The 14,413-nt window shown below is 43.2% G+C and overlaps 1 protein-coding gene across 1 annotated transcript in view; it reads right to left on the reverse strand.

Annotated features, from left to right (window-relative positions):
* Positions 1-3,087, reverse strand: part of Hcfc2 (host cell factor C2) — a 32,858-nt gene extending 29,771 nt beyond the window's left edge. The window contains exons 1-2 of the mRNA XM_048356919.1: positions 2,912-3,087; positions 1,077-1,225 (exon numbers count right to left, since the gene is read on the reverse strand). Coding sequence (XP_048212876.1) covers positions 1,077-1,225; positions 2,912-3,074 — 312 coding nt within the window. The 5' untranslated portion in view covers positions 3,075-3,087. The remainder of the gene's footprint in view (positions 1-1,076; positions 1,226-2,911) is intronic.
* Positions 3,088-14,413: the final 11,326 nt, after the last annotated feature.

Raw genomic sequence — 14,413 nt, forward strand, 5'->3', positions numbered from 1 at the left:
AAAATTAAGTATTTATATGGCTTTAAGATTAGATATAATCATACTCTGGTTTCTCTTCAAATGGTATCTATCTTTCACCTTTCACATAGATTAGATATAATCTATGTATGGTTACTTTATATTACGGCAAATCTAGGAATTTAAGTAAAAGCTCATCTAACAAACTCAACTCTAAAACTTATTCTCTGCCTATGCCTGTTTCCTCATCTGAGAATATTTTTGAAATGGGTTGATTATAAATTGACAAAGATCACCTTACATCTGCCAATGAGCAGGTAACCCACAAGATTGTGGATTGGGAACTTATGGGCAGCTCAAAAATAGTCAACAAGGGCTAAGTCTAGTTAAATAAGAGGACCAAATTTAGAAAGGTCATATGAAACTGTAACTTCTCTTTTGTAGTATTTCCAGAGGGAGGAAAGTAATTATTACTACGAAAAGTAGCAATTCCCACAACATTAAAGCAGTGGTTTTCATAGCATGGTCTGGGTAGCAGCAGCAGAAGCTGGGAACTTGATAGAAAAACAAATGTGGACAACATGACCCAACAATTTGTTTCTAAAATCCTCCAGGTGCTTTGATACAAGCTAAAGGTGGAGAACTACTGCATCAAAGTACAAAAGCTCAAATACATAACACATACAAGGAATGCTAAATTACAAGTTGCTTAATTTTTATAACTAAAATTTGGCCTCACACTTGCTAAGCTTGTGCTCTACCGCTTAGGCCATGCCACCAGCCCAGTTTTTTGCTGGTTAATTGGAGATATAGTCTAGAGAACTTTTCTGCCTGGGCTGACTGCAAACTGAGATTCTCTACATCTTAGCTTCCTGAGTAATATAAGGATTACAGGTGGGAGCCATCAGCACTTGGCAGTGACAAGTATGTTGATGTCACACTGAGCATAGAAAAAAACTTCTATTAGGAACTTTGGCTTTAAAGTGGAAACCTTTACTTTGAAGTTATAATATGTGAAGCTCCTGAAGTTTTACCTATGCTAGTTTTGTGATCTTTTGAGGAATTAACACTTTTATTATGAGAATTTCAGACTAAAACCATAAATTTTAAATACTTACTTGTAACTCATACAACTCATTGCTGTATCTTCCATATTCAACCATGCCCCCAAATACTAATATTCTGGTACCATCACAGACAAATCCATGGGCAGCACAGCCTGGAGGGATGTCTCCTCTAACAGCTGGTAGGAACCACTGATTTGTAACTAGTTGCCAAAATAAAATTAAAATCAATTACACAAATAGTCACAGTCAATCAGTATGTACTTTATATGTATCCTCTTGATTCTGGTGATTCTCACTGAGGATGATTTTGCCTCTCAGGGACAATGATTTTTAGTTATCATTGACTATCACAGAGGGTAGAGACCAGGGCCAGGGATGCTGCCAAACATCATTTTTGGCTTTTTCTTTCTTGTCACTGGTGAACTCAGACTCCAGCATGTTAGGCTTGGGCTCCACCACTTGGGCCACACTGCCAACCTTTTCTGTTTGCACTGTATTTTTGAGACAGGGTCTGGTGACCTTTTGCAAGCTACCTGCTGGCCTCCACCTGGAGAGTAGCTGGGATCAAACATGCTGATTGCACTGGCTAACACTATACAATGTACAAGGTAGCCACTCGGCACCACCACCCCTGCCTGGCAAAGAATCATCGGGTTCGAAGGGTCAATAAGTGTTGCTGTTGGAAAACCCATGAGCAGTATCATTTAATTCTTACAAAAATCCTAGCAAGTATTACCTCTATTTTACAAGTGGGAAAATCAAAGGTTTTGAAAAGTTTGGTAACTTTAATGCCGATCCAGAGTGACTAGCAAAGCAATGTCAAGTTAAGCCTAATACGTTTGGTAACTTTAATGCCGATCCAGAGTGACTAGCAAAGCAATGTCAAGTTAAGCCTAATACGTTCTAAATTAGGTCTAATATGTTCTATGTATCCACACCATATCAAATCAAGTAATTGTTTAACCTTAAAATGCTGGCATGCTGGGAAAGGAGTGACAAAAAGTTTTCCCCTACTCCACTGTTTATGGTGTTAACTTTCACGAGACCATTGTGATTATCGTTGTGTGGCCCAAGAAACCTTGTTTGTCATGAAAACACATCCCCCAAATCCAAAGATGAGCCTGCCACGAAGGAAATCGATTCCTCGTGGTGGCTGGAGGATGTACGAGTCTATGTGTGGTGGGGGAACTTCGTAAAGAGAGGCCTCCCTGAGCAGTGGAACTTGGCATCGGCGGTGTCTCTTGAGCTGTGAAGACCAGTCCACGAGAGCTCGGCACCCAGGAGCAGCCATGCAGAGATGGGGCTGGTATGTCACCCACGAAGCACCTCCCTGCCAGTTTAGAGGGCACTACTGGGGGGGAGAGGGGGATCCTGCCCGCTACTGCCGGATGCCGGGCCGTTGGGGAGCTAAGTACCAGAGGCCTCTCGTGTTCGGTCCTCGCCGGCTAGATTCTCTTCCTCCTGAGGAGCGGAGGAATGAAGGCAAAGACGGCCGAGGCCGGGAGCGATCATTTGGGGACCGGCTTTGCTTTCTGACAGCGGAGGGACCTCCCCCTTGAAAGCGGCGAGGCTCCGCACAGAGGCCCAGGCGGCGGAAACGGTCTCTCGTCCGGGTCGGCCAGCAGAGTTAGAACAGGGGGTGCTGGGGGCCGCCCGCCCGGGGCGCTGCCACTCGGCGGTCCGTTTCACCCCGCGGACCCGGGGAAACGGCTCGGCTCTCCGGGATGCTGCGAGCCGGGGCCGTGCGTTGTCCGCTGCCCGCCGAGTAGCAGCCGTGACCGGGAGGTGACAGCTGTCAGGGCCGCGGCCGCTGCCTCGCCTGGCCTCCCCTCCCCCTCCGCGGTCCCACAGGCGGGGCCCGACGAGCCGCCGCCGCGCCTACCTACCAGTGTTGTAGACGTGCAGCTCGTCCGCGATGCCCTCATTGCCCCCGCCAAAGATGATCATCAACTCTCGGATAGCCACGGCTCGGTGTCCGTGCCGGGCCCGGGGCACTGGCCCCGTAAAGGAGGAAACCCGCCTCCAGTTGAGGAGGCTGGGAGCCGCCATCTTCCCAACCCCCGCCCCTCTGCCCACAATGCCCCGCGCGCGCGCTGCAGCGCCCTGGCTCCCCGGCGAACCGGGCACCGCCTCCGGCGGTGCGCGCGCGGGCACGCCGGGACGTCACGTGACCAGGCCCGCGCCCCGGGGCCTAGCCGCCGGCCTGAGAAAAACCTTCGTCCGCTCACAGCTCCGGGCGAAGTGTCTGGACGTGAGGCGGCGGCGGCGGCCTTGAGTCTCTGGAGAGCTAGACGGCCCCCACCAACCAAGTCTACCCTCCTCGCCCAGGGCCTCCCGTTGGATATTTTGGGGAGAAGGTATAGCGTTGTCCTTTACGCCCCACCCGTCGCACACGCACCCCGAGGTTCTAACTTGGGTTCGAATACTAGGCCGCTCCAAGTGCAGGAAGGAGCTGGACCGCCCAAGGGGTCCAGGTTGGATTCAGGGGTGTAGGAATAAGAAGTTTAGGAACGGTGACCCGCAAAAGGTGTTTCAGGGATTGTTTGGGTTGAGCAGGTGACAAAGTTTTGGTGTTATGGGGTTCGAGGCAGGAGATTCCCCATCCATCCAAAAGTCCACCACTCAAAGACCAGTCTCAAGCAAAAAGATGAAAAAAGATGGATTTATTGGGGAAATAAAAATGTGACCTGACCCGGCCAGAGAGCTGGCCCAGACTCCAAAGCTGCAACCACCACCGTAAAATGCAGGCTGACCGGCCAGGGCCGCAGCCCAGCCTTGGGGGCTGGGACCTTGCCCTGGCGGTGTGAAAGGAATAAGGTCGGGTAACTCCTGCAGCCCACACATGCCCTTAACACTATCAGGAAACAGGCCAGAGAGGGAGGAAAGAACAAAAACGATACCAACAAACCAATTCAGCTCCGATGGAGAGCGGAATTGGGACGCCATGGGGACGAGAGATGAGGCTGGAGACAGGAAACAGGACACGAACACGGAAACATGTGGCATGGCTTAATGGCGCTCCTAAGCTGGCCTGCCCCTAAATAGGGTCAGGTCAGGGGGCAGGGTCACAGGAAGCTCCCAGACCCAGGCCCTTGACTGACAGGTTCACTAACCTATAGGCCATGTGCCCACCCCTGTCTCTTGGGATTCAGGAACACCCTTTACCTGGGGATAGGACTTCCCTTCCTGTAGGAATCCAGGCACACCCATCAAGTCAAGATGTTAGATAGTACAACTCGCCATGTGGCCAATGATGGCGCTGGCCAGATCTGACCTCCATATTACAGTGTACATTTCGTTTTCATTACTGGCAGACAACCAGCCGGCTTGTCCAGCCGGCTTCATCTCTGAGTTACCATCTATGTGTTTAGCTCATCATCTTTGAACACCGGTTCAGTGCGGTGGCCACTGTTAACTGCCATTCATGGATGGAAGAAATGAGGCACAGGACATAAAGAAGTCGCTCAGGTACACACAGAAAAATGGGCTGGGGCCAAGATTCAAACCCGGACTTGGGATGTCAGAGCCTACAACCCTAACAATATGCCCTCTGAAAGCAACTCGTCATAATCTCACCGCTTTTTTTTTTTAATTTGATCTCACAGAGGTACAGTCCATTAAGTAAATAAGTTAAATGTCTATGGAATGCGTGATAAATGAGGATTTAAGCTGTTCCTGCCACAAATATACACACACGCATAGTTCAGTATAAGATAATGATGTGTTAGTTTCATGGAGATAATCTTTTACTATATGTATCCCATAACATCATGCTATATATACCTTAAATACACAGTCAAATTTATACCAAAAAGATTCCCAGCTTGGAAAAACAAAGCATTTTAAATCCCTACTTCAGTTCTAAAGAAGGTTCTGAGGAAAACATCCACACAATGTACAGTAACTTTCCAAAAGTTCCTTTCCCCTCACCTCTTATCAGTTTCAGCTTCTCTCATGCCCTGGGCACAATCCACCACCTGCCTTGAATCTAAGCCTGCCTAAGTTTTCATCCACCAAAGCTCCCTTTGGGTGATAATTTCCCTACCTTTTTTCAAAAAAAGAAATTCATTCCATTCCAGCTTCTGCTTCTTAAGTTTCTCTTGCCCTCCCTGCCTGCTTCCCCTTTACAGAGCTGGAGTTGAACCAGGACTTTGCAAATACTTGGCACTTTGACTAAGCCTTCTACTAAGTCCCCTACTCCTCACTAAATTCTTCCTTTTGCTGAGTATTAGCCCAGTTTTTGTTTTGTTTTGTTTTGTTTTTTTGCCAGTCCTGGGCCTTAGACTCAGGGCCTGAGCACTGTCCCTGGCTTCTTTTTGCTCAAGGCTTGCCCTCTGCCACTTGAGCCACAGCGCCACTTCTGGCCATTTTCTATATATGTGGTGCTAAGGAATCGAACCCAGGGCTTCATGCATACGAGGCAAGCACTCTTGCCACTAGGCCATATTCCCAGCCCTAGCCCAGTTTCATAATATGTCTAAAAAGAATTTAGAAAAGAAAAGGTAAGCTATTTGGCCGCAGGGAAAAGGCCATGAGTACTTATATATTAATATTTGCCCTTGTCACATATATAAGTGTCTCTGTTATAAAAAAAATTTGTAGGTCTGAAATAAAGCTTAGAATAAATTAGTGAGTTTTTCATAAAACCCCAAGTATTAAAAAACTGTCCTTTTATTCCGAGACATCAGTGCTTAGATGATAAATTTTTCTATACTGGCCTTGTAGCAAAAGACTAAGGAGAAAAATTAAAAGTGGCAAACCTAAAGCTGATCTTTTAATTAAAAAGAATAGAAGAGAAAAAAAAAAAACGCAGCATAGAGGCCCTCTACTGTGGTCTTAGATGCTTAGCAGCTGGGGATAAGAGAATCAAGGTCCAAAAGGGTCCTGGGGGGCTGGGAATATGGCCTAGTGGCAAGAGTGCTTGCCTCATATACATGAAGCCCTGGGTTCAATTCCCCAGCACCTCATATATAGAAAAGGCCAGAAGTGGCGCTGTGGCTCAAGTGGCAGAAGTGCTAACCTTGAGCAAAAAGAAGCCAGGGACAGTGCTCAGGCCCTGAGTTCAAGCCCCAGGACTGGCAAAAAAAAAAAAAAAAAAAAAACACCCAAAGGGGTCCTGGGAAAAGGAGTGAGATCTGTGTCTGAGGCAAACTAGAGCCAAAAGATCTGAGAGCATAGCTCAAGTGGTAGCATACTTGCCTAGCAAGTTCAAGACCCAGTACTACCAAATAAAATTTAAAAAAAAAAACTGATCCATAATATTTTAGAACCCTGAATGAGGGGAGCAATGAAGGCAAAATATTCTGAAGACAAAAGAACTTGCAGGGGGAGGTGGGAGGGGGGAATGAGGGACGAGGTAACAAACAGTACAAGAAATGTATCCAATGCCTAACGTATGAAACTGTAACCTCTCTGTACATCAGTTTGATAAAAAAAACTTGAAAAAAAAAGAACTTGCAAATTATAGCTAGTTGCTTAGCTACAGCATGCTAATTTCCTAGGACTGCTGTATTGAAGGACTGCAGACCTTGTGTTTTAACACAGTGGAAGCCAGGCATAGGTGGTCGTGCCTGTAAGCTGAGCTACTCAGGAGGCTGAGATCTGAGAATTTAGATTCAAAGTCAGCTCAGGCAGACAAATCTGATAGCCTCTTATCTCCAGTTCCAGGAAAAAGCTGAAAGTGAAGATGTAGCTGAAGTGGTAGGGTCTTGGGCAAAACATCCAAGGAAAGTGCAAGACCCTGAATTCAAGCCCCTGTACTGGAACACATGCACACACACACACACACACACGCACACACACACACACACAAAGACGATAGAAATTTATTATTTCACTGTTTTGGAGGATAGAAGTGCAAAGTCATGGTGTCAGCAGGATAGGAATGGAAGCAATCTCTTAGAAAGAAAATACAGAATGGGACGAGACAGGGAAGGACAGTAGTGCGTTGAACATTTAAGAGGTAAGGGGAACTGCATACTCTATGACTTAAACCCACTTCCGCCTTTATGAAACCTACTTCATTTTTGGCTTCTTTGACCTCCTGGCTACTCATTCCCTGTTTCCTTCAAAAGCCATATAGAGTTCAGGTAAGAAGAGGAAGAAGTATCTATTGGATTTACAAATTTGGTTATTATTGGACTATTATTAAAACACTAGATTAAAGCAAGCTTTTTTGTCTTGAGAATATTTTGCCTTCATTGTTTCCTAGTTCAGGGGTTCTCCGACATTATGTATCTGGGTTTTTTTTATGCTAGAGAAAAATCAAAGAATGAGTAACAAAGAAGTGTAGATGACATGCAAGTCTACTCTCTTTCTCTTGTGCTGTTGCCATACAGAGCAAGGACAATTCTGTATTTACTCAGTGCATTTAATAGGAAGATTATTTCCCTTCTGTTGTCATCGCCATCATCATCCTTATTATGTTACTGCTGTTTCTACTCCTCTTATGCTATATGGGGCATTTAAGAGTGAGTTCTAGAGCAAATCCTATAGTAAACCCAAGTATTAGTGCCAGAGGTTGCAGATGGTGCTGTGTTTTTAGGCAAGTGTGAATTGACATCACCAAGGAATACCTTAATTTCATCTGAGGACTCAGGCCAAGGGCCTACTAGCAGACATTTGAGAAGAGCCTCTGAGGAGTGCTAGCAGGTGGGCAGAACCCAAGAGCCTGGGCAAGCACTGTTCTGGAGATAGAAGAAGCAGATGGTGTCTGAAATGGCCATTAACAGATTACAAGGCTCTAGCCCTGACTCTTGCCTAGGGCAGCAGCCAAGGCATGTAGAAGCCAATGGTAAGGGCAAGACAGGGCTGTAGGCCAGGTATAATCTAACCCAATGACCAAAAGAGGGACCTGGCAAAACAGCCACAGCAGAAAAGCAGTTATAACATATAGGAGAGAGAGCACCTAAGTGACAAGACTTAGTGCAAGAGCAGTTGCTACATCTCAGCAGGTTGTGAGGAAGAGTCCATGGCACTTAATCTCATATTGGTAAGGAGATGACCTACTACTGAACAGGAAGGGATTGAGGCTACTGTTGTAATTTCTACCTCTTATATTTGATCTTGGAGCTCAGCCACAGGAAACAAAAGCAATGAAAATATTTATCAGTGACCTCATGTAGTGATTCATCTGCTGCTACAGAATGCTTCTTCCTTTCCTTCCAGCCACCTGAATCAGTCCTAATAGATTTTATCTGAGACATTATCAAAAAGTAACACACTTAATGGAAGCAGGCCCATTTGGCAAGAAGAAATCATGAATGTTAAATCTTCAACTAATACAAAATAAACATGATATAACAATGACTCAGATGTGTATTTTGTTGGCAAATGACACCACAGATTTAAAACACATATGAAGTGTATATAGTCTTGCATCACTTAACAAGAAGATATGTGCTAAGCAACACATTGTTAGATAAATCTGTTATTGTACAAAACTATGGTATAGCCTATTTATTTGAGTTGCTTTCTAAACTTTTTTGTTAATATCGAAGATACAAACAGATGCACTAGTTTAGGCCTACCCAGGGCCAAGATCATCAATATCACAATCTTCCACTTCCATATCTTGTCCCCCTGGAAGGACTTCTATATCGATAATATACACAGAATGGTCACCTCCTATGATAATTCATTCTTATGGAGTCCCTCTTGAAGGGCATGCTGGAACCTGTTTTGCAGATAACTTTTTTTTTCAATAAGTGGAAGCAGTACACTGTAGCAATAAAAAGCAAAGTATGACAAACACATAAGCCAGTCACATAGTCCTTTCTTATGAAGTATCATGTACCATACATAATTGGGCTATCCTTCTATATGAGAGATAGCATAGTAGGTCTGTCACCAAATACACAAGTAAATGAAGCCTGCTATAACCTTATGACAGCTATGATATCACTAAATTATGATAGTTTTTAAGTATAATTTTATTGTTATTATTACAGTGTTGTTCAGAGGTGTTACAATTTCCTAAGTCAGGTAATGAGTACATTCTTTTTGGACAATGTCACCCCTTTCTTCACTTCCCTGAAGTTTTCCCTTTCCATCGCTGCCCACAAGTTACGTAACTTTCCACATAGTGGATGATGGGAATTTTTCAGTTCTAACCTTAAGGGACCATCATTCTATTTATGGTCTATTGTGCATTGAAACATCCTTATGCAGTGAATGACAGTGTATTGCATGGGTTTGCAACCAGGCATGTAACTAAATCTGACCCAAATGACTTAACCACATGAGGATTTATTTTCTTCCCATAGCAAGATGTTAATAAGTAGTTCATGGCTACCATGGTGAAGCTTGCTTCCTTCTCCTGTGTTGTTGCTTGGACCATCTTCATCAGGTCTCAGGTTGGAGAATGATTCATATGCCAGAGGTGTCAGTTCACATTGTCTATAAGCTTCTTCAACCTGTTGAGTATGCTGAAAGGCTGCCCTGAATGGATCATACCATATGAGCCTCCTTGCCTTCTCATTTCCCGCCTGGGTTTGGCCCAAAGGAGGTACCTCCCACATGAGAATGTGAGGTAGAGGTAATTAGTCTATAATCCTTTTTGTGTAGATCACCACAGGTCTATAGTATCTCAGTTGGAGGGCTGCCCAACAAGAACAGATTCAATCCTGGAAACCAGTCTCTCTACACTTTGGGAGTGGTCATGACTACTGCTATAGCTAACTTTGGGGTATTGTGCCATCTCTTAGCTTATTTCCTTAACTCTGACTACACCTTTTCAAACAGTGCCTTTTGTTGTTGTTTTTGGTCGTGGAGTTTGAACTCTGGGCCTGGGTGCTGTCCCTGAGCTCTTCAGCTCAAGGCTAGTGCTCTACCACTTTGAGCCACAGCACCACTTCTGGTTTTCTGGTGGTTAATTGGAGATAAGGATCTCACAGATTTTCCTGCCCGGGCTGGCTTTGAACCTGGTCCTCAGATCTCAGCCTCCTGAGTAGCTAGGATTACAGGTGTGAGCCTGGAAAACAGTGACTTTTTAAAAGAAGTCTCCACTGTTACCATATTGTAGTGAGTCCTGTCACTGATTCAACTTTGCAGTCTCCTTGCACAGCTGGTGTGGCCATAGGCAGTCCAGTGTACGACACAAGGTTTGCTGCTTCACTTCCACCATCAAGATTGGATTTCAGACAGAAAGAAAGGGAAAACAAACAAACAAAAACAAAACACGCTTGAACAGCTTCTGTAGAAAAAACAAAACAGTAGCTTTCTAATAAGTCCCTGACAGCTCATATGGTACCCTGGTTCCAAGACATCTAGGGAGGTATGTTTAACTATAGATATTCCTGCCTCGAATTCAATCATGTTTCAATTAGAAAAAAGAAATAGATGAAGATTAAAGACTGCTAGGCCACCAGCAGAGCTTCTAGAAGCATTTGGAACATTTGAACTTTTTAACTAAAAGGTACACATGAGTTAATTACAGTTCTTTTTTCCTAGTTCATACATTGGGAATTCTGTATTCAATAACAACAGTAGCTACAGCTACAGCCACTATGGAAAATAGTGTGGAATGAGCTTTAAAAAAAGAATTAAAAACAGAGCTATTATATAATCCAACCATCTTATTTCTGGGTATATTTCCTGAAGGAAATGAAATCAATATCTCAGAGAATTTTGTTTTGTTTGCAGTGATCAGGATGAAACACAGAGCCTCACATATGTTAGGCAAGCACTCTTTCACTGAGCCACATTCCCAGGCCTGGAAGAGAGATCTTAACCCCTACAGTCATTGCAGCATATTCACAATAGCCCAGATACAGAAAGAACCTAAGTGACTGATGGTGGATGAATGGATAAAAATAATCGTGGTACATAGTTAGAAACTTACTGTTATCCAGCTATAAGGAACGAAGAGATCCTGCTATCTGCAACAACATCGAGGAACATGAAAGACAATTTGCTAAGTGAAAAAAAAGGCACAGTAAACAAATACTGTATAACCATATATATGGAATATAAAAAAGTCAACTCATAGAAGCTGAGAGTGAAATAATGGTTGATGGACTAGATGGTATAAACAATGGCTGATGTTGGTCAAAGGGTACAAACAAATTATAAGATTATTCTGGGTATTGACAGCTCACACTTGTAATCCTGGCTATTCAGGAGACTGAGACCTGGAGGACTGAAGTGTGAAGCCAGCCAGTATAGAAAAGTCAGTGAGATCCCATCACTAATTAACCAGCAAAATGCTGAAGTGGGGGCATGTCTCATGGGGAACAGTACCAGCTGTGAACAAGGAAGCTGAGCAAGTTTAGAGCTCTGAGTTCAAGCCTTGTACAGAAAAAGAGAGAAGGGAACAAAGTAAAGAAAAGACGAGCCTGTTCTGCAGAATCAGTGCACAATTCATTACATGAAACATATCAAGTCATATTATTCACTTTAAATATATTCAATCTTTGTCAATTACCTTTTTATTTTTTTTCCTCCCCTCCCCCCGTCAATTACCCTTTTAAACATGAGGCTATTTCATTAAACGTTTAACTATATCAGTGAAATATCAGTAAATCTCAATCAAATATAGTTTAAAAACTACAATAATGATCTCCACTTACAGGCCTCTGATTACTTTGTATGTACAGTGTTTTAACTCTCACAAGTCCTTGTAGGCTTTCCTAGTTAATAGAAGAGGGAACTGAAGGCAAGACTTGTACTAACATATAATTATAACAGCTGAACTTCCAAAGCCCAGGCTGGAAGCCACAGCAATATCATTGCACTACCAGACATAACCTGTGTCTTTTTTCCCCCCCAGTCCTGGAGCTTAAAGGGCCTGCAGACTGTCCCTGGCTTTTTTTTTTTCCCTCAAGGCTAGCCATCTACCACTTGAGTCACAGCGCCACTTCTGTTTTTTTCTGTTTATGTTTATGTGGTACTAAGGAATCGAACCCAGAGCTTCATGCATGCTAGACAAGCACTCTACCACTAAGCCACATTCCCTGCCCTCTGTGTCTTCTTTTCTCAGTCCTTCTACAATGGGGAATTTCTGTTTACAACATGACAACGTAGGTTATAGATCAGTATGCCTCCTGTATCCTCAGAGGGCAGCACATCAGGAATAAAGGCAAAAGAAGCTAGAGTTATAGACAGTAGAGGTTGTGGAGAAAGTGTACAAAGAACAATGACTGGAGAGACTTCTGTCTGTGTCAGAGTTAATATGAATCACGAGCAGGTTCTAGTGAAACAAATATTTCAGTTTTGAGTCTTTCTTTCTGGCTGTCACCCACTTATACAACAGCTCTTACACTGGACCAGGCATCCTAAGTGGATGCAAAAAAAAATATGGCACAGACTTTGGAAGAAACTAAATTAGACAGATATCAGTCCAAGGCATTTCCACATAATTCCCTGAGAAATAACTTGGGGCTGGCCTTGCTCTACCTTACAACACATAGTTCTGGAAGGACAGTAGCAAACCTTGAGCCAGGTAATGTAACCTTATTTTTGCAATGTACATGTAAAGAGGATTGGAGCAGAAGTACCTAGAACATAATACCCTATACTGCCATTGAACCTTTTGAGTTCTCAGAGGCGATCCAGTTGTAAGTGTTATCTTCAGAACAACCAAAGATAAATAGTCATGTACTTCATGGTGGAGATATGTTTTGAGAAATGTGTTGTTGCAATTGCAGTACTGTATGCATATCACAGAGTGTATGGACATAAACTACACCTACTGCATCTGAACTATATGATCTAGCCAATTGCTCCTGGCCTATAAACCTGCCCAGTATATTACTCTGCTGCATACTGTAGGCAGTTGTTATACAATGCTCAGTATTTATGTATCTAAACTTAGAAAATGTAATACTATGCAAAGGAATGTTCCACTTCATTACAATATTATGGGGTCACCATCTTATCTGTAGCCCATCACAGACAGAAGTACCCACTCATGGCTGTGCCTTGTTAAAATGTTGAGAGAAGCTGTGATTTAAGATGGTGGAAAACTTACTAGGAATACTGGAATGGAAAACTTACTAGGAATACTGGAATGGCACAGTGTAAAGCCCACTAGGCTATGTGAGAGCTTTAGGATAGTGGATGATTCTACACATGCACCCTGGATGCTGCAGGATGACCTGTTGAAGACTGTGGGTGCATTGTAACACTATTGTCACAGTCAAATATCTAGTGTCTACAATAGGCTTTAAGGAGATAGTTGAAGTAGGTGTGAGGCGATTTAAGCAAATTGGAGATAGTTGAGAAGTGCAAAGTATCCCAGTCCTAGCTTCATCACTAACTTGCTGTGAGAAGTTGGACTAGAGAAGTTTGGCTTAGAGTCTCAGTTTACTCCTTTGAACATTGGGGCAAAAACTCAAATCTACTGGAGGGAATTATGAGAAAGAAGTGAAATAGAAGGTGCAGAAATGTTTTGGAAGTATTCAAAGTTCTATTCAAATGGGAGGTGTTCAGGATACTACCATTTCAAAGCTGAAGTCTGAGAACCCCCACCAAATCCTTAGGAACTGCATCGTTCACCCCAGTGACCACTGGCCACATTATCTGATGAGTACTTGTGACCAGTGGCCTGGAGAACCAAGTTTTACATTTTACTAACTTTTAATTGGAATCTACTCATTTTCCAAGAAGCATTTGTACTCATAACCTGAGCTACAGAATTGTAACCCTGATGGGAGAGAGGGACTGGGAGAAAGTAAAGGAAGGAATCACGCTGTATGAAAGGAAATGTACTCTTTACCTGACTTACGTAACTGTAATCCCTCTGTATATCAACTTTATAATAACAAAGTAATTTAAAAACTCTTATTCTCAATTCAGTTATTGGAAATATTTTAAGTGCATTTGAACCAACTTGAATACATGAATCTAAACCTACTTCATGAACTGTAAACTTAATGAAATCTAAATATCCAGTATTCCCAATGTAAGTTTGGTGTTTAAATTGAGATTTTCCACAAGTGTGAGATATTCATCTCTGTGAAAACTAAAAAAGGATTTAAGATGTCTTAATATTTTATATTAATGTGGCTTCTGGGAAATTTAAAATTACAGGGTGGCTTGCAATATGGTATTTCTGAAGGAGAGGCCACTTTAGCAAGGAACAAGCAAGAAAAGAGATTCTTAATTCCTGTAGGAACAGGGGAAGGGTTCACTGCCAAATAAATTCCATGATTCCAGGCAAAGTGTTGGCACCGTCCCTGGTTCCTGAACACCAATGGCAGAAATACAGCAGCTTGCCGACACACCAACTGTGTCTGGGATTCCTTTTCTTGTCCAGCCATAACGTACCCAACACCTTGGAATTTTGTCATTGTCGTTGCCCTTGCCTTAATGGAATGAGACCATAGTTGTTTGCTTTGATTTGTGACCATGATATTTCAATGAGCAGGGCAGTCTCGACATTGGCGTGA

This window comes from Perognathus longimembris, chromosome 1 (genome assembly GCF_023159225.1).
Source record: "Perognathus longimembris pacificus isolate PPM17 chromosome 1, ASM2315922v1, whole genome shotgun sequence".
Taxonomy (NCBI): domain Eukaryota; kingdom Metazoa; phylum Chordata; class Mammalia; order Rodentia; family Heteromyidae; genus Perognathus; species Perognathus longimembris.